The 25,315-nt window shown below is 45.8% G+C and overlaps 1 protein-coding gene across 2 annotated transcripts in view; it reads left to right on the top strand.

Moving 5' to 3' along the window:
- Window positions 1-25,315, top strand: part of B4GALT5 (beta-1,4-galactosyltransferase 5) — a 35,143-nt gene that overhangs the window by 874 nt on the left and 8,954 nt on the right. For both annotated transcript variants that reach the window (XM_082272366.1, XM_082272367.1), the window contains exons 2-5: window positions 15,901-16,035; window positions 18,641-18,754; window positions 23,037-23,158; window positions 24,135-24,251. In XM_082272366.1, coding sequence (XP_082128492.1) covers window positions 15,901-16,035; window positions 18,641-18,754; window positions 23,037-23,158; window positions 24,135-24,251 — 488 coding nt within the window. The remainder of the gene's footprint in view (window positions 1-15,900; window positions 16,036-18,640; window positions 18,755-23,036; window positions 23,159-24,134; window positions 24,252-25,315) is intronic.

Raw genomic sequence — 25,315 nt, forward strand, 5'->3', positions numbered from 1 at the left:
ATGACCCGCTATATGCAGTATATGACCCGCTATATGCAGTATATGACCCCCGCTATATGCAGTATATGACCCGCTATATGCAGTATATGACCCGCTATATGCAGTATATGACCCGCTATATGCAGTATATGACCCGCTATATGCAGTATATGACCCGCTATATGCAGTATACATTGTTCATAATACGGATAAGGGACTTGACCAGTGGTGGTCACTAGTGGGGGGAGGAGGGTCTACTTGTGAGTTTTTCCGGAAAGTGATGTAAAGGGATATTCCAATCCATGGAAAGTCTTCCTCCCTCCATAGAGGGGGGTATGGTCAAGCTTTGAGTACCTCTATATATAGGATTCTTATCAATAGTATAATAATGATAGATGGCTCCTCCTATTCAGGTGTATAAATGATATGCATATGGCTCGTCTCCCTGCACAGGTATAATGATACTATACAGATGACTCCTCCTACTGCGTAGGCATAATAATAATGATATGTATATGGCTCCCCATGCACGGTTAAATTAAATTATATAAAGGTAGCGCCTCCGCCTATTAAAGTGTAATAATGACGTAGGCTTAACCACTTCTGGACCGGAAGGATTTCCCCCCTTAATGACCAGGTAATTTTTTCGCGATTCGGGACTGTATTATTTTAACGGTAAATTGCGCGGTCATACGGCACTATACCCAAATAAAATTGATGTCCTTTTTTTCCCCACAAATAGAGCTTTCTTTTGGTGGTATATGATCACCCCTGCGATATTTATTTTTTGCGCTATAAACAAAAAAACAGAGCAACAATTCTGAAAAAAAAAAACAATATTTTTCACATTCTTCTAACGTATATAACATTCCCCAAAAAAAAAGTAAAAATCAAAATTTTTCATCATTTTAGGCCAGTTTGTATTCTATTCTGCTACATATTTATGGTAAAAAAAAAAAATCGTAATAATGACAATTCTGAAAAAAAAAAAGAAAAACAATATGACTACTCACTATGTAAAAGTCATAAAATGTAGATAGCTCCTCCCCCCTATACAGATCTAATAATGATATATAGGGGGCTCTTACATCTATTAAGGTGTATACAGGGATCCTCAAACTACGGCCCGCCAGCTGCTGAGGAACTACACATCCCATGAGGCATTGTAAAACTCTGACATTCACAGACATGACTAGGCATGATGGGAATTGTAGTTCCTGAACAACTGGAGGTCCATAGTTTGAGGACCCCCTGGTGTAATACATGATGGAAGACCATTACTACTCTCTGCAGGGGTAAAAATGATACATAGCTGACTTCTCACCCTCTGGAGATGTAATAATACAATGTAAATGGCTCCTCCCCCTGTGCAGGTGTAATTATGATATAGAGATAATAATTATATGTAGATAGCTCCTCCCCCTATACAGATCTAACAATGATAAATAGATGGCTCCTACACCTATTAAGGTGTAATAAATTATAGAAGACTATTACTCCTCTGTGCAGGGGAGATAATGGTATATCGATGACTTCTCCCCCTCTGCAGGTGTAATAATACAATGTAGATGGCTCCTCCCCCTGTGCAAGTGTAATCATTTTATGTAGACAACTTTCCCATGTGCCAGTGTAATTTTTAGGGATGCACTGATACCAAGTGCGAGTATCAGTTCTCACCGAAACCCTCCCGATACTGAAACCGATACTTTGCGGTGAGATTTGCGTCAATATAAAATAAAAAGGCGCAAAACACACCGCACAGAATCGCATGCGATTTGAACAGGAATGCGGTGCGATTCCAGTCTGAATCGCATGCGATTTTCCCCACTGCTCCTATGTGTGTGTATAGAAAGGGAGAAGCGCCATCTTGTGGGCAGTTTAAAAAATGTTAAAACTCACAAGTACACATCTGGCCACATGCAAAATAATCTACATAGGTGTCCCGGTCTGCCGATGATAGCAAATCACAGCCACTGGAGGTACTCACAGGGATGGAGGAGATGTAGAGGCGGGTCGCCCCCCAGCTGACATCAATTCTGCCATATAGCCAGGGGGTCCCGAAACTTCTCCTCCAGCGGCCCTGACTCACCATAATCAGCTGCCTGGGACACCTATGTAGATTATTTTGCTGGTGGCCCGATATTTACTGAGTTCTAACATTTTTTAAACTGCCCACTAGATGGCGCTTTTTTCTTTCCATACACATACACACATACGAGCAGTGGGGGGAATTGCACTGCATTCCTGTTCAAATCGCATGCAATTCTTTGCAGTGCAATTTGCACCAATTTTTTTTGTATTGACGCAAATCACACCACAAAGTATCGGTACTCGTGCTCGCCGATATAAAAAATGGTATCGGTGCAACCCTTGTATTAGTAATATATAGCTGATTCTCACACTCTGAAGGTGAAATAATACAATTTAGATGGCTCCTCCCCCTGTGCATGTGTAATTATGAACTGTAGATAACTCCTCCCCCTGTGCAAGTGTAATCATTTTATGTAGACAACTACCACCCTGTGCAAGTGTAATAATGATATATAGATGACTTCTACGCCTCTGAAGCTGTGATAATGATATGTAGATGTCTCCTTTCCTTGTGCAGGTGTAATAATGATATGTAGATGTCTCCTCCCTACTTAAAAGAGTAATACTAATATGTAGATAGTTCCTCCCTCTATGTGGGTCTTATAATGATATTTCCCCTCTCTGCAGTACGGATCAACCAATATCGTTTTTTCATTGCCGATACCGATATTTTGGTCATCGTGTATCGGTATCGGCCGATATTTTCGTACATTTAAACATTTTTTTTTTTTTACTTGACAGGTCTCCTGTAGTATGCCCGCAGCCCCTCATTCTCTTGTACCATGCCCGCAGCCCTGCATTCTCCTCTGCCATGCCCGCAGCCCCGCATTCTCTTGTACCATGCCTGCAGCCCCGCATTCTCCTGCACCATGCCCACAGCCCTGCATTCTCATGCACCATGCCCGCAGCCCTGCATTCTCCTGTACCATGCCCGCAGCCCCGCATTCTCCTGTACCATGCCCGCAGCCCTGCATTCTCCTGTACCATGCCCGCAGCCCCGCATTCTCATGCACCATGCCCGCAGCTCTGCATTACCTGTACCATGCCCGCAGCCCCGCATTCTCCTGTACCATGCCCGCAGCCCCGCATTCTCCTGTACCATGCCCGCAGCCCCGCATTCTCATGCACCATGCCCGCAGCCCCGCATTCTCCTGTACCATACCTGCAGCCCCGCATTCTCCTGTACCATGCCCGCAGCCCTGCATTCTCCTGTACCATGCCCGCAGCCCCGCATTCTCATGCACCATGCCCGCAGCTCTGCATTACCTGTACCATGCCCGCAGCCCCGCATTCTCCTGTACCATGCCCGCAGCCCCGCATTCTCATGCACCATGCCCGCAGCCCCGCATTCTCCTGTACCATACCTGCAGCCCCGCATTCTCCTGTACCATGCCCGCAGCCCCTCATTCTCATGCACCATGCCCGCAGCCCCGCATTCTCCTGTACCATGCCCGCAGCCCCGCATTTTCCTGTACCATGCCAGCAGCCCCGCATTCTCCTGTACCATGCCGCAGCCCCGCATTCTCCTGTACCATGCCCGCAGCCCTGCATTCTCCTGTACCATGCCTACAGCCCCGCATTCTTCTGTATTATGCCCGCAGCACTGCATTCTCCTGTACCATGCCCGCAGCACTGCATTCTTCTGTACCATGCCTACAGCCCCGCATTCTCCTTTACCATGACCGCAGCACTGCATTCTCCTGTACCATGCCTGCAGCCCTGTATTCTCCTGTACCATGCCCGCAGCCCTGTATTCTCCTGTACCATGCCCGCAGCACTGCATTCTCCTGTACCATGCCCGCAGCTGGAGGGCGTGAATTTTTTTTGGGAGGGGGATGGGGGGCAGCATTTCATTCTCGGACTCAGGCAGCACAATGTCTTGGGCCAGCCCTGCGTCCAGGTGTAATAATAATATGTAGGTGGCCCCTCCCCCGTGCAGGTGTCATAGATGGTTCCTCCACCCATGCATGGAAATGAATAATTTCCTGTTTCGAATAAAGAGATTTCATGTTCTTCATGAAAAAGTGTGTTTCAGAAGATTTTTTTATGCAGAGGCATGAGGCCTGTAAAGGAATCCTCACCCTGCAGTTGTACTTTCAAGGCAACCTTATATTTATTAGTATGACTCCAGCATTTCTGTTATCTGTAACATGAAAAAGTTAGCACATCCCAAAAGTTTTAATTATTTATTTCTTCTGACTGCTTGTCATCTGTCACCAGTTGAATGTTCCTCCTCCAAGAATAGAAATACACAGTTTTAAGTGAACGCTGTGCAGCTTTTACATTAATATCTGTCAGCCATGCATAGACATGATGCTACACCCTGGGCCGGATTTCGGCATAGCTAACATAGGCCACGGCATAGGGTGGCAAGGCTTCCAGTGGCTTTAGACTACCACACATGCGTGTTGATGACTCTCAGTATTATATTTCGGCATATAATAAAAGGTTCCCACTGGGATAATTGCGGCTGTCCCTGCATTTTTGAGTATTTGCGTTTTTGAAATAGTGCACTTTATACTCACAGATCCCCTACTCCAAGTCCATACACCTAGAACCAAACTTTTGGAAGAGTCTGGTGGCCTCTCTGCCCCTGGCATCAGTGTGCCTTGTGTATGACACATGTTGGTGTTAGTGTGATATTAGAGCTAGCCATTCATTTGGGATAGGAGGGAGATGGCAATAGACAATTGGCCTGGGGGCAAGAAATATCCACCTGGCAATGGCTTTATTGGCCTCCAGATAACCTGAGCCAGGTAACTGGGGTGATTTCTTCAGCACAAGGATAGACATTTAATGTAACAGGACCACTTATAGTGTACATTAACCCCCTTGGTCGCCTCGATCTACAAGGTTCCTGAGGTTCTCTAAAATGGAGCCCACAAGGGTTCTCAACCTCTAGATCAGCCATTCTCAACCTTTTTAGCCCAGACCCCTAAATTAATGTCAAGGCCTTAAATGAACCTTTACTAAATCCAATTAATCGGCCCCTTACATTGGTGGTTAGTAGGAATAATGCAACACTTACAGACAGCTACAAAAGATAATGTGTGTCATTCTGCTGGTTTTGCTAAGTGTTGTTGGTTCTAGAACTATGGAGGCACCATGAAATGGAAGGTCAATAAGCCACAGTTTAACCACTTTACCACCGGAGGATTTTGCTGTCTTACGTCTGGGCCACTTTTTGCGATTCGGCACTGTGCGACTTTAACTGACAATTGCGCGGTCGTGCGAGGCCGTACCCAAACGAAATTTACGTCCTTTTTTTCCCACAAACAGAGCTTTCTTTTTGGTGGTATTTGATCACCTGTGCGATTTTTACTTTTTGCGCTATAAACAAAAAAAGAGCGTTTATTTTGAAAAAATAACAATATTTTTAACATTTTTTTATATGACATTCCCCCCCCCAAAAAAAATGTAAAAATCTAATTTTCTTTAAATTCTTGGCCAATTTGTTTTCTGCTACCTATGTTTGGTAAAAAAAAAATCACAATAAGCGTATTTTGATTGGTTTGCGCAAAAGTTATTGCATTTACTAACTAAGGGAAAGATTTCTGTCATTTTTGGTGTTTTTTTTTTTTAACGCGTAATGGCGGCGATCTGCGATTTTTTTTGCGGGACTGCGACATTGCGGCAGACAGATCAGACCCTTGACTGACATTTTTGACACTTTTGGGGGTACCAGTGACATTTCTGCAGTAATCAGTGCTATATATATGCACTGTTACTGTAAAAATGACACTGGCAGGAAAGGGGTTCATTTTATTGGAGAGGGAGGGGTTAATGTATGCCTGGTGCTTACTAACGTGTGTGGGGGGAGGTGACTTAGTGACACAGGGACAGATCGAGGGTTCAACTATGCTGAACCCTGCAATCTGACCCTGCCTGTCACTTAGGAGATCCGCCCGCTTGTGTTTACACAAGCGGGCGGATCTCCACACTCGATTCCCCGACGATCGGGGAAGAGCAGGGGCGATCGCTGCCTCTCCTCCCCTGGCCCGACTCCCGCTGTGACTGAATACAGCGGGAGCGAGCCTCCGGCGGCGCGCGAGCGCCGCCGAGAAAGGGGAGTGTCTGGCGACGTAGGTCTACGTCGCCAGACGATAACGAACCGCTTTGCCGCAGTAGTGCTCGAGTGAGCAGACGGCAAGTGGTTAAAGGAACCCGTAGCAACCTCTGGAGGAACCCTGGTTGAGAATGGTCGCACTAGAGACTTGTAGGTGACCCAGCCTGGCCTGTCCAGAACCCAGCTCCTTTATCCAGCCCGCTCTACATGCCGACCTTTGTCCTGGTCTTTTCTCCGAATCTAGGACCATGTCCAAGATTAGGCCCATATTGTTGAATAAAACAGTCCACTCAAGGCTCCTTGAAAGCAATAAACAGACTTTACTGAAGTAGATTATATGTTCAGAGTCATACAAGGTAGTGTCTACACCACACTTGAATGAGTTGCAAAAATCCTAATTAACACATTGAGAAAGGTGTAAAGAAAAGTGAGACCTGTGTTCTAGCAATGGGTTACTGAATGTTCTAACATTCCTCCTAATAAGGAATGGAATCAACCTTCCCTCCCATAATAGGAGAAGTCCTCATGCTTCCCTTGAAGGGGAAGCCCACTTAAAATAATACCTGATTACTCCCAATTCTTGATGGCTCCCAAGAAAATAATACTTTTCCCAGAATGAAGGTCCACAGCCCTCCAGAACCTACTCACTGGCAGGGTACCATTGTCATACAACCCAGGTGAGATGCCAACCTACAAGGCTTTACTACAAAGTTTACTTGCAAAGTGGTGAAAGTGGAAGAGGTGAGAGAAGAGGTGTAAGATTGGTGGGTACAATTCTAGATCTTAATTGACACCTAGTAATAATCACATTCAATAAATATATATCTGGACACACGTATGTCAAGCAGGATATCTCTGCGCTTGTTGGAGGAGTCAGCTGGTTAACTGCTAAAACCAGACGACGCATCCGACACCACGTGGTAGGGTAGAGGACCCACCCGGAAGTATCGGGGTTGGCGTGGAGTCAACCCGGGAGGCTATTCGTGTGAGGATTCCTGCCTGACCGCTGTTGATTGTTATATGAAAGCCTTACCTTTTCCTACATATGTGAGTGCAATTCTCTTTTTATAATAAAGTTGAGTTTTACAGTACTTCACTATTGTAGTCATTTTACCTTGCATGTGGCCATTATACTGAGTGGAGTTTGTGGAAGGGATATCGGATCTAGTGTATACAGCAAGGATTGATCAAGGCTGTTTCTGACACCCATCATTAATACCTTTGATTCCTGCTTTTTGTGCTCTTGTGTGAGAACACCTGAGCCACTATATCTGGTGAGTTGCCACTTCTACTGTGTGACACTTGGTGGTGGTTGAAAAAGGTGATCCATTAACAACATCACTCTATCCTGGACGGTCTATGGACTTTAAAGGACTTTTTATCCTATATTGAAGTGTTTTAAAACACCCCTTATTTTTTGGTTGTATTTTATGCAATTTGTGAGTTACATCATAAGTGACTTTTTGCGCTACTATTATTCTTCATTCAATAATCACATTCAACTGGACTTCTTCAGTAATGTTGAAAATGTTTCACTACTTATCCACCTAGCTTCATCATCTCTAATTTATTCATCTCTTATGTGGCTGAAATCAGTGGTGTATTTTGGTTTTGTGCTGCCCTAGGCAAGACTAAAATTGGGTGCCCCCCCCCCCCATGTAAATTTTCCCCACTCCTGTTTTAATGGATGTGACTCCATCCAAAACTGAGGGACTACAAGTCCCAGCATGAACCCCTGAGATCTCATGGGGGGGGGGGGGGGTGAGAGGGGGCGAGAGAGAGAGAGAGAGGGTGGGTGAGGGATGGAGAGAGAGGGGGGTGAGAGAGAGAGGGGATGGGTGAGGGAGGGAGAGAGAGAAGGGGGGAGGGAGGGAGGGAGAGAGAGAGACAGGGGGAATGAAAGAGAGAGGGGGGATGAAAGAGAGAGGGGGGAATCTAAGAGAGAGAGAGGGGGGATGAGAGAGAAGGGGGGATGAGAGAGAGAGGGGGATGAGAGAGAGAAAGAGAAAGAGAGGGGGGGTGAGAGAGAGAGAGAGAGAGATGGGGGGATGAGTGGGAGAGAGAGAGGGGGGTGAGAGTGTGAGAGGGGGGGATGAGAGAGAGAGAGGAGGAGGATAGAGAAAGAGAGAGGGGGTGAGAGAGACCGAGGGAGGTGAGAGAGGGGGAAGAGAGAGGGGGGTGAGTGAGAGAGAGAGGGGGCTGAGAGAGAGGGGGGTGAGAGAGAGGGGGGAGAGAGAGGCGGTTCTAGCAACCAGTGGCCAATAGAGTCTCAGGTGGAGGGGGGTGGCTTTTTTGCTGCCCCCCTGCAAAGTGCTGCCCTAGGCCTGGGCCTTGTTGGCCTAGGCCAAAATACAGCACTGGCTGAAATGTCAGAAAAGTTCAGAAGGATTCTAAGCAAACATCCCATCCCTGTGTTTTTCAAGCCAGCAACACACTGAGACAGAAGCTTGTACATACGAAAGACTCGCCAACCAAAACACAAGTGAAATAACTCAGTATATGCAAGTCCAGTGTAGTGAGGAATGCAATGGCCTGTATATTAGGGAGACAAAAGGATGACCAAGAGTAGGAGGGCTAATTCTGCAGGTCATGACATAAAGGTCTTCCTACGGAACTGGGATCCAACAGTGATGACCCTACTGCTCTGCTTTGCTATGTAAATGGCACAGCACAGTGAGATGGGTGGAGGCCAGGGCTTTTTTTCTTGAAGAATAGGTGCAGGAACTCACTCCTCCTTTTCTCCGCCCCTTTTCTCCACCCCTACCCACCTCCGAGGACTGTTCTCCGATTCCACCCCCTGCCCACCTCTCAGTACTGACCTTTATGGAGAACGCAGAACTATTTTTGGTACCAAGTACTGTAAGTATGGAATTTGTTAATGATTGTTATTAATAACAAGAAAATCTGTAAAATAGATCTCCTGCAGCCAGCAACATCAATACACCCTCCAGCAACAATAGATTCCCCCCAACAACAATGCACCACCCACAACAAAATATCCCACAGTACAACAATAAAGCCCTGGCAGCAACAACAGATCTCCCCACAGCCTGCATCAATAAACCCCTTTTAACAGTAGATCTCTCCCAGCAACAACTGACCCCCCAGCAACATAAGACAATCCCCAGCAACAATAGATCCCCCTCCAGTAACAATAGACTTCCCTAGGAACAACAGACCCCCCTGCAGTGCAAATATGGATCCCCTCCAGCTACAATACATCCCCTAGCAGCCAGCATCAGTAGACCCTTCAGCACACCCCAGCACCCCTTGCATACATTCAGTGCCGGAGGTGCCCCCGCGTTCCTGCTGAAAAAAAGCCCTGGTGGAGGCACAGTACTGGAACTGATGTAGATCATAGACACTGTTCCTATTCAGAGATGAGCTGGAAGTGCAACCCCTCGCTGTATATAGCACTGGCTCTCAGCAAAGCTTCGAGAACTCCTGAACTAGAAAAAAAGAAACACATTATTTAAGTTGATTAAAGATGAAAAAAAACATTGAAATAATTGTCTGTGCTTGGAGTTGGGCTTGAGGAGAAGGAACATTTGTTCAAGGTCAGTGACGTGCACATTATGGCCTCTACGATGAAGTCTGCCTTAGACTGGAATGACCATCCCTGCACAAGGGTGGGGGCCTTCAATGCAATCTGTTACCACTCTATAATGTAATTTTAATATCTGTACAGGGTCTATTTGAAAACAATTCAAAATCCCCAGCCATGTGACTCAAATGAATAACACCTGTTCTGACTTCATGGCACCATGCTGATTGGATTATGTAATTAGAACATGGGGGAGCTCAGTCCTATGTGCGGTATTCCAGAACTAGGACTCTGCCCCATGTAGGGTGCACAAAGACCTCCATGAACCTGTAGCTGTTTGAGTGGTCTGTGACTGGGGGTTAATGGGGGAACTTTGCATATTATCTGTCTCCTCTACTTTAGAAGTCTGATTATAAAACTTTTCTCAAACTGGCCATTCAGGTTACAGTCTGATTATAAAATTCATTAAGTTTAGGTCGAAAACTACAAAATAAAGTATCTGACTATGATGATAAAAGAAAAAGGAGTTGAAAGAATACAGTAAGGTGCGTGGTTGTTTTACCATCTGCTGTGATCTAATGGAAGATTATCCAATGTAACACATATCATACAATCCCATCTAATGTTATAAATACATACTATTGTATGAGATTGCACACTTGCAGATTTATGCGCAATTTAGTTGTAAATTAGCTATTTTCTTGACAATGTTTACAGAACTATCCTTAAAGCGGAGTTCCGGCCTAAAAATCGACACAATCGATTTTGTGCCATCTGCTTGCTGAGTGTAACCTGAAAAACAATTGGATAGTCCGGATTTTTTTTTTTTTTTACTTATCTTGATTCAGAAGAAAATATACTCACCTTTCTTCCACTTCCTCCCTCTGCGGCCGCGGCCCGCGCCGTCACTTCCTGTCCTGCAATGCGTCCTGGGAGCTCTTACTCATCACTCCCAGAAGGCAATGGGCAGTGACGTAGGCGGCCGGCTGCTCCTCTCATCTCGTTATTTGCAAAAAGGAAATGACATGATGATATGGAAACCGACCGCATAGTAATGCGCATGCGCGAAATTTCGCGCCGCATTCTGCATACACAATGAGCTCAAACCAGGAAGAAGGGAAGACATCTATACACTGCGGCTTCGTATAACCCCAGCAAAGATGGCCGCGCTCAGCAAAGGATTTTAAAAGTAAGAATTTCTGATAACTCAAAACATATAAAACTATTAACTACGGGATTAGCCGATATATTAAGGGCTAAGGATCACTATTTGGGCAGTATTTTTTAATCCAAAAACGTTTCTGAGGATGAAACTCCGCTTTAATCGAAACATCTCATAATCATTAAACTCTCTGCTCTAGTGTGCCGCAGAGACCTGTTTTGTTCTTTAGTAGGCTGCCCCACCTTGCTTCCCATAAAGCACAGAGAGGTGAAGACACGCTGTCAATCATCCTGAATATCAATCACATCTTTGCCTATAGTCATGTATTGGGTCAGCGGCATGGGGAGTGGCTAGCGATGGGGATGAGGGTGTAACTGTTGACTTTTTGGAAGAAAGTCACAATCTGCATATCAGTAATAGAGCTAATTCATTTGCATGTTTTGGGGGAAGGGGTTCCTTTGAAACATCTAATGAAGAAGAATACGAAGGTAACTCTATGCTTATATGCTTTCTATGTTTAGGGAATATAAAAGATGACTTTAATAGATTGTTTCTTCAGATTAAAAGATTTGTGGCCAGCCTAACACATGAAGAAAATGCTGTAGAAAGACTGAACTCTAAACCTCCTTTACCTTAGAGTGTTAGCTGCATAGGACAGAATGCTCAGTAATAATGACTGTGTACAGTAATAAGGAACAGATTTGTCCCTTTAATGAGAAAGATTATAGAGATTAGTATGGTGTAGAACGTTGCCTGTCGGCTCAGTGATGGCTGCTTTACTGGAAGACCTTCAAACATGACATTTGGTTGATTAACTTCTGACAATTCACTTATATAATGCAGCTCCACCCCAGGACCTGAGCCAAGCCGCTGCTCTTCTACAGTCTATTCTATACACAGATCCATGGATTCCCCCAGTATAGCCCTCGAGGCGTCCGTTCCAAGGTCTATTCCACACACCTGGATCAAAGAAATCACCCACCTCAGTAGATGAGCCTTCTCTTCTAAGGTCTACACCACACACAGTTTCCAAAGGTCCCCCCCTGAACCTGAGCCATTCCTTCTAAGGTCTATTCCATGCCCAGATTTAGGAGGTCCCCCACCCCAGACTTCAAACCATCCATTTTGAGGTCTATTCCACACACACAGCCCAAAGTGGTCACCCACCTAAGGACCTTAGCTATCTCTTCTAAGGTCTATGCCACACACAGTTCCCGGATGTCCCCCCCCCAGAACCTGAGCCATTCCTTCCAAAGGTCCCCCCCAGACTTCGAGCCATCCATTTTAAGGTCTATTCCACACACACAGCCCAAAGAGGTAACCCACCTAAGGACCTTAGGCAGGGTCTTCAAACTATGGCCCTCCAGTTGTTCAGGAACTACAATTCCCATCATGCCTAGTCATGTCTGTGAATGTCAGAGTTTTACAATGCCTCATGGGACGTGTAGTTCCGCAACAGCTGGAGGGCCATAGTTTGAGGATCCCTATTCTAAGTCCTATGCCACACACAGTTCCCGGAGGTCCCCCCCCAGAACCTGAGCCACTCTTTCTAAGGTCTATTCCACACACAGGTCCAGGAGGTCCCCCGCCCCAGAATTTTAGCCATCCATTCGAAGGTCTATTCCACACACACACAGCTTAAAGAAGTCACCCCACCTCAGGACCTGAACTATCTCTTCTAAGGTCCAGGTCGCACACAGTTCCCAGAAACACCCCCCCCCCCCCTCCAGAATCTGATCCCATCATTCTAACGTCTATTCTACTCACGGGTCCTGGAGGTCCCCCACCCCGGACCTTGAGCCATTCATTCTAAGGTCAATTCCACACACACAACTCAAAGTAGTCACCACCTCAAGACCTGAGCCATTTCTTCTAAGGTCTACACCACACACGGTTTCCAGAGGTCCCACCCAGAACCTGATTCTATCCTACACACAGGTCCTAAAGGTCCCACACCCCAGGACTTAAGCCTTCCCTTATAAGATTTACTCCACACATAGCTCCAAGGGATCCCATGCTAAGGTCTATTCCACCACACAACTTTAGGAGTCCCAACACCCCAGGGCCTGAACCAATCCATCCAAGGTTTATTCAATGCACGTAGCTCCCAGAGGTCTCCATCCCCAGAACCTAAACCATTCCTTCTAAGATCTATCCCACACACATCTCCAGGAGGTTCCCCAAGTCAAGGACTTGAGCCGTCCCTTCTAACGTCTACTGAACACAAACCTCCAACAGATCCCCCACCAACGCATTTGTGCTGTCCCTTCTAAGGTCTATTTCATATACAAAGCTCCAGGAGTCCTGCCACTCCAGGGCCCGAACAATAGCTTCTAAGGCTTATTTCACACACTCAGCTCAAAGTATGCCCCCACCCAGGGACCTAAACCATACCTTCTAAGACCTATTCCACATATGCAAATTCAGGAGTCCTGACAAACCAGGATCTAAGCCATCCCTATCTAAGGCCTATTCCACACATGCAGCTCCAAGAGTCCCACCATCCAAGGACTTAGGCTGTTCTTTATAAAGTCCATTCCACAAACACTCAGACTCTGTATGTGGTTGCCTCCCCACCACCCATTTTAACCCTAAAAAGGGAAAACGACCATACTGCAACCAAGTGCATTGCGGCTTCCGGACCACATTAATTCTAATGGGTTGCGTTCAGTGTCTGAAAGTAACAGGAGGAGTAATTTTTGGAATGGCTGCTAAGCAGGGTATCATTGCATGTGTACAGCTCGGAGTGGCTTCATGTCTTTGTGTAGATGGACGTTCGGGGGGCAGTAAAATCTTGGCTTTGCCTGCTTTTGCAGCCCCCTAGCCTCATGTCTGAGTAAGCCCTAGGGAAGAATGGACATCCACTGGGCTAAAGTGGATGACTCAATGCCTGTAGAAGTGTCTCTTTCTATTAGCTGGGGAGGGAGTGCTGGAAACACTATAGGTGGCTCTGGAATTACAATATAAGCACACAGATCCCCAGGTTACGGCGCCTTTTTTTTTCTGCTCTCACAGTCAGCTTCTTTTACAGTGCTGAGGTGTCCCCGGTGACCTATTTATCTGTCTCTGAGCGAGCAGAAAGCAGCAGGTAAGAAAATTATAAAGCCATGATAACACGAGGGATCACCTGAGCCCTGCACCGTGGCTAACATACAACAGGGACGTGCAGTCAGGGGAGGCAGGCGAGGCAGAGCCTCACCTGCCATGTACATTAAAAAAACAAAACAAAACAAAAACGTTCAAGCTTTGAGTGTCGTAGCTGGGCGACCTGGGATCACAGAGACCCCAAATTTGGGGGGTGGGGGGGGGGGTGGGTACCTGAAGTCCTACCCTACCACTGGGGCTCCTATGGTTCCGGAGATATGGGGCTCCTTGTGCAGCCTGTCAAAAGCTGTTTGCAGCAGACTGAGAGGATGATTTCTTGTCAGAGGCAACAAGCTCAATGGACAGCTTGGAGCCTTGGACCAATGGTAAAGCACCATTGGCCCAAGCTGTCCAATAAAAATGCTGCAGTGGAGCAGTGGCGTTCGGCTGACCGGGGCTAAAGCCCAGAGCGGGCCTCCAAAAAGCCTGGGTCTCATATTGCTTATTTAAAATTATTAGCCCCGAGTCCCAGGGCCTGGGGTTGGCCGGGAACTCTGGGGGCTACATACCTCAGCAATATAACATTTATCCTGCATCCAGTGATTGGTGGGCAAGTCAGGGGCGGCCGCAATGAGAGTGAGTGGAGCTGTCAAAATGAAGCACTGATGTTGGGGTGGGCGGAGTCGATATGCGGGGCTCCGTCCCTTTGTCCTGTTCATAGACAAACATCCGCTGGCCTGGGAGGAAGGTGGCAGGTAGCGGACCAGTTGAAACTACTGTATGTGCACCAACAGCGGTGTGTAATACGCCTGAATTATTCACAGCTGTGGGTACACATACAGTAGTTACAATTGGTCCCGCCCCCTGCCACCTTCCTCCCTGGCCAGCAATATATACATGCCGCCGATGCCAGCTGTTTGTCTATGCATGGAACGAAGGGGCGGAGCCCGAATATCGGCCCCACCCATCCCCGACATCAGTGCTTTCATTTGACAGCTCCAATTACTCTCATTGCAGCCGCCTCCAGCTTGCCCACCAATCGCTGGCTGTGTTGGATAGATGTTACACTGCTGCATGTCCTGCTCTGCTGCACTCATTTATGTTCCATCTGATGTCGCTATTCTTCCCTCGGCTCCTGTGAGCTGCTAATCAAGGTTTTTAGCTAAGTGTGCAATGTTTAACTAATTGGTGTCTTTGCAGTTTAACTAATTCCAGAACCTTGCATCTCGTACAACGCATTCCTGAACCTTGCACCCCGTACAACGCAATCCTGAACCTTGCATCCTGTACAACGCAATCCAGAACCTTGCATCCTGTACAATGCATTCCAGGACCTTGCACTCCGTACAACGCACTCCTGAACCTTGCACCCCGTACAACGCACTCTGAACCTTCCACCCCGTACAACGCACTCCTGAACCTTGCACCCCGTACAACGCACTCTGAACCTTGCACCCCGTACAACGCACTCCTGAACCTTGCACCCCGTACAACGTACTCCTGAACCTTGCACCCGTACAACGCACTCTGAACCTTGCACCCCGTACAACGCACTCCTGAACCTTGCACCCCGTACAACGCACTCTGAACCTTGCACCCCGTACAATGCACTCCTGAACCTTGCACTCCGCACAACGCACTCCTGAACCTTGCACCCCGTACAACGCAATTGCCAATAAAGTGGCTGTTTTCTTCCTCCATTCCCTGATTGGTTCTCCATCTCTCAGTAGATCCCACAAGCAGAACCTCCTTGGCCTGATCTCCTTATAGTTATCCCTGCCAGCAGACCGATCAATGATAGCACATATGGAGAATGACAGATTCTTATTGGTTGTAATAACTTCCCCCCATTATGTGGAGGAGAGGAAAATGTCTGTGTTTGTCTAACAGCCAATCAGATTTCATGCAGTATTTTATCTACACTGATACAATTAGAAGCTTAGTACATGATGTCTCCTTGTTGTGTCCCTGCAGTGAACACTTATCTTTTCATGATGCAAGCTCGTGGAATCCTCATACGGGAGAACGTGCGGACTATAGGAGCACAGGTGTATGAGCAGATGGTGCGCAGTGCGTACGCACGGAGGAATAACAGCATTAATGACACAGGTAGGTACACAAGGGGTGACCACCAACACACTGGAGGTTGGGAGTCAATCCAGAGTTTCCCCCATCTTCATACGACACATCCATGTCCAATCACAATACATGTGTCCCCCTGAGGCCAGGGGCAACTGTAGTTCTGGTATGGACTGAGGCCTTCAATTCTGATTGGTGTCTCAGGACAATAGGCCTGCAATTGTATAGAAGGGTCAGGTTGGGTATGGTGAGGTGGACCTTCGATGGCCATCATGCTGATCCCTTGGCTTCACTCTGGGTTTACACCTAAACTTTTTTTAGTGCAGTCTTAAAAACGCAATTTTTTGGAAATAATACACTTTTTTTTAATTAAAAAATAAGAAAACAGTAAAGTTAGCCCAATTTTTTTCTATAATGTGAAAGATAATGTTACGCTGAGTAAACAGATACCCAATATGTCATGCTTCAAAATTGGAATGGCGACAAACATTGGTACTTAAAAATCGCCATAGGCAACACTTTCTACAGGTTACCAGTTTAGAGTAACTGTGGAGGTCTGGGGCTCAAATTATTGCTCTCACTCTAATGATCGCGGCGATACCTCACATGTGTGGTTTGAACACCGTTTACATATGTGGGCGTGGCTTGTGTATGCGTTCGCTTCTGCGCGTGAGCTAGCGGGGACTGGGCGCTTTAATTTTTATTTTATTTTATTTTTCTATTTATTTTAGCTTTTATTTTGACACTGTTGTTTTTTAAAAAAAAAATGTTTTCATCACTTTTATTCCTATTACAAGAAATGTAAACATCCCTTGTAATAGAAATAGGCAGGACAGGTCCTCTTTAATGTGAGATCTGGGATCAAAAGACCTCACACCTCACATCTACACTAAAAAAGAAAAAAAAAAGTAATTTTTTTTCACGATGAAAAAAAAAAGAGCTATTTAAGGTCTTTGCTAGAAAGGGGCGTATTACGTCGCTCCGGTCCTCAAAGGCCATAGAGTGGAGTAAGGGCCATCTCACTCGGCTTCCTGCCTGAGAGGACAGTAGACCGGATGGTTTTTCCCGCTACCGGTGGCTCCGGTAAGCGGGGAAAACGACGGGGAAGCGGCGGGAGGGGTGCACCTCTCCTGCCGCCCATAAAGGGGATCCCATGGTGAATCCGCTGCTAGGACCACCTTTATGTTAAAGTGGACCAGCCCACCGTTTAAAAAAATAACGGGGTTATGGCAGCTATCTGCTGCCATAACCCCGGTATTTAATGTCAAAGTATTGACGTAAAACTGCGGCGGGCGGTCCGGAAGTGGTAAATTGGTTTCCTTTGGTACACGTTCACATCTATGCGTTTTTCAGCCAGTGCATCTTTGGAAAGGGTCAGGGATTTTTTTTCCCGCAGCAGACTGAGTTTTGCGTGTAATAGGCTTCAATAAACCTGCACCTGCGTTTTTGATACATTTTTACATGTGTTTTGCTTTTTGCGTTTTTTTTTTTTCTTTTCCATAACGAACTGTGTATAGCTAGTTGTTAAGGAGTGGGGTGGGAAGCCGGGCACCACGTCCTTAACAACCAATGAGTCCTCAGCTGTCAGCGGGGTTCACCGCTTGACAGCTGAATATAAAAACAAGAATTGCTGGCAATAAAGAAATTGGTGGAAAAAAAAAAGGGCCCCCCGCATCGTGTCTGGTATGGATTTTGAGGGGAACCCCAGGGCAAAATTTAAAAGAAAAATGGCGTGGGGTGATTGTGTTGGCAGGGCCCCAGTGCACAGCATTGCCCGGGGGCCTATATTCAGGGGCAGACTGGCAACTTCCAGCCCAGGGGGCGAGTAAAAACCAGAGGCCCATGGTGCAGCGACTTGGCCCCCCTCCCACTCTCCCTCTTCCTGTCCTCCTCCTGACCCCCATTCCAGGCTGAAGCCCTGCTCCAGGTACTCTCTACTCATTGGCTGAATCCGGGTTCCTAACCTGGCCAGCAGGGGGCGGTTGGGGGGAGCTGGGACAGCTCGGTTAGGGCTTGCCGGGGGAGGAGAGTCTCCAGTGGGGCATGGAACCGGCCTCTGCTCAGACACAGTTTATACCATCCATTCTGGGGGAGGGCTGCGCTCTGTCCTTGTCTTCATCTCACCCTCAGTAGGGTAGCGGTGGGGACTTTTTACTTCTCTTCATCAGGAATCCTTTAGTAATGTCTGTGGCATAAGTGGTGCAGCCTTTTTACAGGACATCAGAGCGGCCCAGGGGGCAATTTCCCCCCTGCCCCCTGGCCCAGTCCTCCCCTGCCTGCAATGCTCTTAAGAGGGCACTGCCATGCTGCATGCCTCATGTTTGAACACAAACTGATACTCCTGCCTCCGGAAGGTGAAGGTTTAATCTTCTATAGGCTGTGTATGCAGGGTAACAAATGACACCATGAAATGGTCAATGCATCTTATGCAGGTGAAAAACAAAAACTGCAGGTAGGAATGTTTTCAATGCCGTTTGCATTTAGCAGGGTGTCTAGTGTTTTCAGTGGAAGTGGCAGTTCTCAGTGGATGAAGGCTACCTTTTATGTCCTGAAACTCACAATGGAAGTGGCAGTTCTGATTTAAACATAACATTTAGGTTCCTGATCACACCTTTCCATTTGTGTTTTTCTTTAGAATATCCCATCTATTTCAGCAACAATGACTCCTATATTCAGACTACGACTTTCCTTCCTGAAGACTTCACCTACCTGCCGCATCTGCAGTGCCCGGAGCGCCTCCCGTTCATGAGTAAGTCAGAGATTAGTGCCCAGTAGGACACCATTCTGATCAACACTGATCCTGTGTAAGTTATTTACTTCCGAAGCCCCATAGAAGCAAATCCCGATAATATGAGATACACTAAAAGATTCATGGAGGTGTGTCTATGTTTTGAGATGGTAAAATAAGAGATGACCTCCTCTAAAACAGGGTGCTGACTTAGATACATTCATAAAGATCTCCTCAATAACGTGCACTGACATGGACAGGTTCATGATGTGTCTGTAGTGGTTCTGAGCTGGTTATATTGGGTGTGCTACTCTATAACTGGGGGCTGATATGAACAGGTTCATCATAGATGGGTCAGGTAGAGGTTCTGAGCTGGTTATATTGAGTGTGCTTCTTTATAACTGGGGGCTGATATGAACAGGTTCATTGATGATGTGTATGTAGAGGTTCTGAGCTGGTTATTTTGGGTGTGCTTCTCTATAACTGGGGGCTGATACGAACAGGTTCATCGATGATGTGTATGTAGAGGTTCTGAGCTGGTTATTTTGGGTGTGCTTCTCTATAACTGGGGGCTGATACGAACAGGTTCATCGATGATGTGTATGTAGAGGTTCTGAGCTGGTTATTTTGGGTGTGCTTCTCTATAACTGGGGGCTGATACGAACATGTTCATTGATGATGTGTATGTAGAGGTTCTGAGCTGGTTATTTTGGGTGTGCTTCTCTATAACTGGGGGCTGATACGAACAGGTTCATCGATGATGTGTATGTAGAGGTTCTGAGCTGGTTATTTTGGGTGTGCTTCTCTATAACTGGGGGCTGATACGAACAGGTTCATCGATGATGTATATGTAGAGGTTCTAAGCTGGTTATATTGGGTGTGCTTCTCTATAACTGGGGGCTGATACAAACAGGTTCATTGATAATGTGTATGTAGAGGTTCTGAGCTGGTAACATTGGGTGTGCTTCTCTATAACTGGGGGCTGATACGAACAGGTTCATTGATAATGTGTATGTAGAGGTTCTGAGCTGGTTATTTTGGGTGTGCTTCTCTATAACTGGGGGCTGATACGAACAGGTTCATCGATGATGTATATGTAGAGGTTCTAAGCTGGTTATATTGGGTGTGCTTCTCTATAACTGGGGGCTGATACAAACAGGTTCATCGATGATGTATCTGTAGAGGTTCTGAGCTGGTTATTTTGGGTGTGCTTCTCTATAACTGGGGGCTGATACAAACAGGTTCATCGATGATGTATCTGTAGAGGTTCTGAGCTGGTAATATTGAGTGTGCTACTCTATAACTGGGGGCTGATACAAACAGGTTCATCGATGATGTGTATGTAGAGGTTCTGAGCTGGTTATTTTGGGTGTGCTTCTCTATAACTGGGGGCTGATACGAACAGGTTCATCGATGATGTATATGTAGAGGTTCTAAGCTGGTTATTTTGGGTGTGCTTCTCTATAACTGGGGGCTGATACGAACAGGTTCATCGATGATGTATATGTAGAGGTTCTAAGCTGGTTATATTGGGTGTGCTTCTCTATAACTGGGGGCTGATACAAACAGGTTCATCGATGATGTATCTGTAGAGGTTCTGAGCTGGTTATTTTGGGTGTGCTTCTCTATAACTGGGGGCTGATACAAACAGGTTCATCGATGATGTATCTGTAGAGGTTCTGAGCTGGTAATATTGGGTGTGCTTCTCTATAACTGGGGGCTGATACGAACAGGTTCAGCGATGATGTATCTGTAGAGGTTCTGAGCTGGTAATATTGGGTGTGCTTCTCTATAACTGGGTGCTGATACGAACAGGTTCATCGATGATCTATCTGTAGAGGTTCTGAGCTGGTAATATTGGGTGTGCTTCTCTATAACTGGGTGCTGATACGAACAGGTTCATCGATGATGTATCTGTAGAGGTTCTGAGCTGGTAATATTGGGTGTGCTTCTCTATAACTAGGGCTGATACGAACAGGTTCATCGATGATGTGTCTATAGAGGCTCTAAAATGTTAATATTAAAGTGCCCTCCTCTATAATGGGTAGCTGACATGTACAGTTTTATGGATATTGTGTCTATTGAGGTGCTGCGCTCGTAATATTGGGGTATGCGTCTGTATAACTGGGCACTGACATGGGTAGGTTCATAGATAGTGTATCTATAGAGGAGCTTAGCTGGTAGTGTCGAAGTGCAGAGTCACAGTGTCATTGCATCACTTCCGGTTTTTGGGTCCATGAAGCGCATCGCGTCCCGGACTTCCTGGTTTGTTTTATGCTGAATAACTTTTAAAGCAATGTAAGTGCAATACTGTTTATTTTAATAAATATTTATCTACGGTATTACGCTTTGGAGTTAGTTTCTACCATTTACATGTATGATTTGAGATTGCTGGGGATTTGAAGTAAGGTTAAGGAGAAACATCCTAGATGTTCCGAGAGATTTCTGGTGAGTGAAGCAACAAGAGGGGCACGTGTGGAGACACCGAGCACATTGCATGATATTGTGGAACTCCCGTTTGCTGCAACACCACCAAACATCGTTTTTCTAGCAGCACTTCTATAAGGACTTGCAGTGCTGACACATGACGGTTGGAATGCGGGATTAATGGAAGGACTATTGCTTACTATTTAAAGACTTCCCATTTAGAGCACAGATCACTTTATATCAGTCTTAGTCACTTTATATAAACTTTTCTTGATTGATTTACTGATGTTTAAAAGTGTAATAAGTTTGAAATTTCATGGCTAGGGTTCCCCAGATGTATACTACTAATGCGTAAATACCAGAACACCCGAACATATACTCCGGACAAATGACGACTGACACTGATCTGGAGAAAATTGGCCAGTTGGCCATTTATTAACAAATGAACCAATTAACATTTTCTCAAAGCAGAAATAATATATAAACCAGTACTCGTATTATATCGGTTGCCGGTCTTGGGAGGCATCAAAGAACCAAAATTCAGATTGTGTAACTATGTCAATACTTAGCGATCCCCAGCCACGCAACACCGGCTCGGGGACCAACACACTTCACCACAGATACCACTTCCCCATTAATCCACCATTAACTGGGACCCCATAGAGGACGGCATACCTTAGATGGGTCACCCTATGATTACTGTTCCAAAATTGTTAACGCCAAGACAAAGACCCCAACCGCCACAGGGCACAGGTGTAAAGCCTTATACCTGTGGACCCCTCCACAAACGTAATGATCTCTGAACACCATCTTGGATGCCAAGAAACCACAAATCTGTCCCTATGGCATTCAAGTGGACCCCATCGCTCTGCAGATACCGCCAGGTATCCACCTCCAGAGCATGGTGTCTGGCAACAAAACCACCATTGTGCATAACAAAACGACTGACTTCCTTGTTGACCTTGATGCTGCCTTGTTCAGCTTCTCGACCGACCTAGCCAAATGCTGATAATGTCCATAGCGCGGAATCACACACATAAATTCTCACTGACAAGGGTAGGTTCATGGATGGTGTATCTATAGAGGAGCTTAGCTGGTAGTGTCGAAGTGCTCTCCTCTATAACCGGGAACTAAGTTAGATAGGTTTATGGATGATGTATCTATAGAGATGCTGAGCTTGAAATATCAGGGTGCCCTTTTCTATAATGGCAACTGACAGGCATAGGTTCATGGATGATGTGTCTATAAGGGCTTTATACTGGTAATATTGGGGTGCTCTTGTAGGTGGGGTGCAGCATGGTGCGGCAGCAATAACACACTAAGTCCAAGTCCAAGTGCGATGAAAGAACTTGAATTGAAATAATGCAAAGACAGTTCAAAATAAACACGGTGGGAAGACAGCCCAACTGGGAATACTCACATGTCCAACAGCGTTGAGGGAGCAGGTTTCAGCTGATAGGAGGTGGAGAATGCGGCCTGGCCATCTCATGCCCAAGCAGAAAGATGTCCAGAGAAGTTGCAAGCCCTACACTTGCCCTCCTCCCTGCTGCTAGTACCGTCTCCACCAGGAGGGGTACCTGTTCCTACTCTACCCACTTGAAAAATGCACGCCAAGCCTGGGAGTCAAGGCGTTGAATAGGCTCTGCCTGACCCAAGATGACTGCTAGAGTCACATGGGGCAGCAGCATCCAATTGGATAGCTTCCCCAGTGACCTAGAAAACCATAGAGGAACCATGTTCCTCTTGACTTCCTCTCCAACTTCAATGTCGCTGCAGTGGAGAAAGTAGACTGCACCTGCCTACACTCTTCTTTATAATGGGGCGCTGACAGGTTCACCAGTCAGTGATGGTTCTTTTTTTTTTTCCCACAATCTAGAAGGCCCCATGGAGGTCAATATGAGTGAAGTACATATGAGTGACATCCATCAACTCTATGATAAAGACTCCATCAAACTGGGTGGTCATTGGAAACCCAGAGACTGTGTCCCACGTTGGAAGGTAAGGACGAAGAGTGAAGATATTCTGTCTGATTGCGATCAGGATAGCCACTTCTATAAGAGGGAGCTTATGAACCATGCTGTATGCTAGTCATTGATAACATGACTACCTGGCACCAGCAGGAGTTTCTAGAGTGGCCAAGGCTCCTAAAACCAGCAGATAGCAAGGCCCAGTGCTCTACAGAAAGCACCGAGGACATCACACTGGCCCCAAACTGGTCTATAGGATGACCATTTCTGGTACATTACTTCAGTGGTCCTCAACCCTAGCCTACAGGGCCCACTAACAGGCCAGATTTTCAAAATAACTGAAATACAGGTGATATCATTTGCTGCTCAGTGATTGCAGTACTCTAGTCTGCATCTCCCCAAGGTAATACCTAAAATCTGGCCTGTTAGTGGGCCCTGGAGGCCAGGGTTGAGGACCACTGCATTACTTCACAATCAACTGCAAGTTCTACTACAACAACACTTAATACATGATTGTAGACAGATCATAATATATCGGCTCCAGGACCATCCCAGGGTCTGCCTGTCTCTGCCTCCCCAAACTGGTGAGGTAATCAGAAGAATATCTGGGAACTGTCAGCTCAGGGCTGGAGAAACATCAACACAGAACTTTCTGCATTACTCCTAACAAAGGCCCTTGTATGATCTACTTTTCCCCAATGTAACAATTACTGGTCGCTTATTATAGTGCCCACTGATCCATTCACATTTGTCTCTGGACAAGCTTGCAGTCTAATGTCCCAGCAAAGTCAATGACTATTATTATACATTTATATAGATCTGACATATACTGTAGTGCTGTACAAAAAAACACTGAGCCAGTCACATCAGTCTCTGAACCAGAGGAGCTTACACTCTAAAGGTCACATACTGTAATTAGTATTTTTTCTGAAAATGAAACCCAAGATTCAGCAGAACAAGTCAGGACAGCTAACCAGTTGTGTGTCTTGTATCATCCTTGTGTCCAGGTTGCCATCCTTATCCCATTCCGGAATCGACATGAGCATCTCCCGGTTCTTTTCAGACACCTCATTCCTATGCTGCAGAGACAGCGTCTGCAATTCGCCTTCTACGTCGTCGAACAGGTAAGAGAACAGCACTCCGTCCATCTCTTGTGCTGCTAAATTAGTGTTTAATAAGGTTTTGTATTGATTAACCAATGTATTGGTAAGATCATTGCATACTGAATAGATCAGATATTGGTTCTGGTCCAGATTAGAGATTATCTATTCGTTTTTTTTTCAGCTGCTGTCGGTTGGATTTAAGCATGATTTCCAGGTCTCCTTATTGACTAAACAACATTTACATTTTAAAGTAGAGCAGAGTACAAGAAGAAGAGCACAATTGGCTGAGATATGGTTGACCATTATTGGTCTATGGTGCTTCTCTGTAAATTATAAAGAACACTACTGACACCTAGTGGAGAAAGAGTTTTACCAAGGTTATGATATCTTCAGCATTGAGCAGAGTAGGTGTGACAGCCATCTACTGTCTGCACCACCTCAGGCCTGTGATTTCCCTACCTCAGATCTCTTATCCTCCATCCTCAGATCTTTGATCCCTCAACCTCAGATCTTTGATCCCCCAACCTCAGATCTTTGATCCCCCAACTTCGGAACTTTGATCCTCCAACCTCAGATCTTTGATCCTCCAACCTTGGGTCTTTTATCTCCCAACCTTAGATCTTCAACCTACCTATCTTGGATCTCTGTTTATTCTGATCCCCAGTGTTGGAACTCCGATCCCTTAATCTTAGATCTAAGATATGCATGGAAAAAAAGTGCAGCGCTGCTTAAGCAGCCCTTTCTGCTGTTCAGGGTCAGACCCAGTAGACGTTTTGGGTTCCCTTGAGATACCTGTAATATCTTTGCAAATTTTGGGCAGTTTGTACAATTGTCAGAGGATAACTAATGTATATTGGATTGTACAGTATATCATTGGATTCTAAAATGATTTCCAGATCTCCTTATTGACTAAACAACATTTACAATTTTAAAGTGGAGCAGAATACAAGAAGAAGAGCACAACTGGCTGAGATATGGTTGACCATTGTTGGTTTATATGGGGCTTCTCTTTAAGCTATAAAGAACACTGCTGACACCTAGTGGAATAAGAGAGTTTTACCAAGGTTATGATATCTTCAGCATTG

Source organism: Pelophylax lessonae, assembly GCF_965119305.1.
Source record: "Pelophylax lessonae genome assembly, chromosome: 11".
NCBI classification, from domain to species: Eukaryota; Metazoa; Chordata; class Amphibia; order Anura; family Ranidae; genus Pelophylax; species Pelophylax lessonae.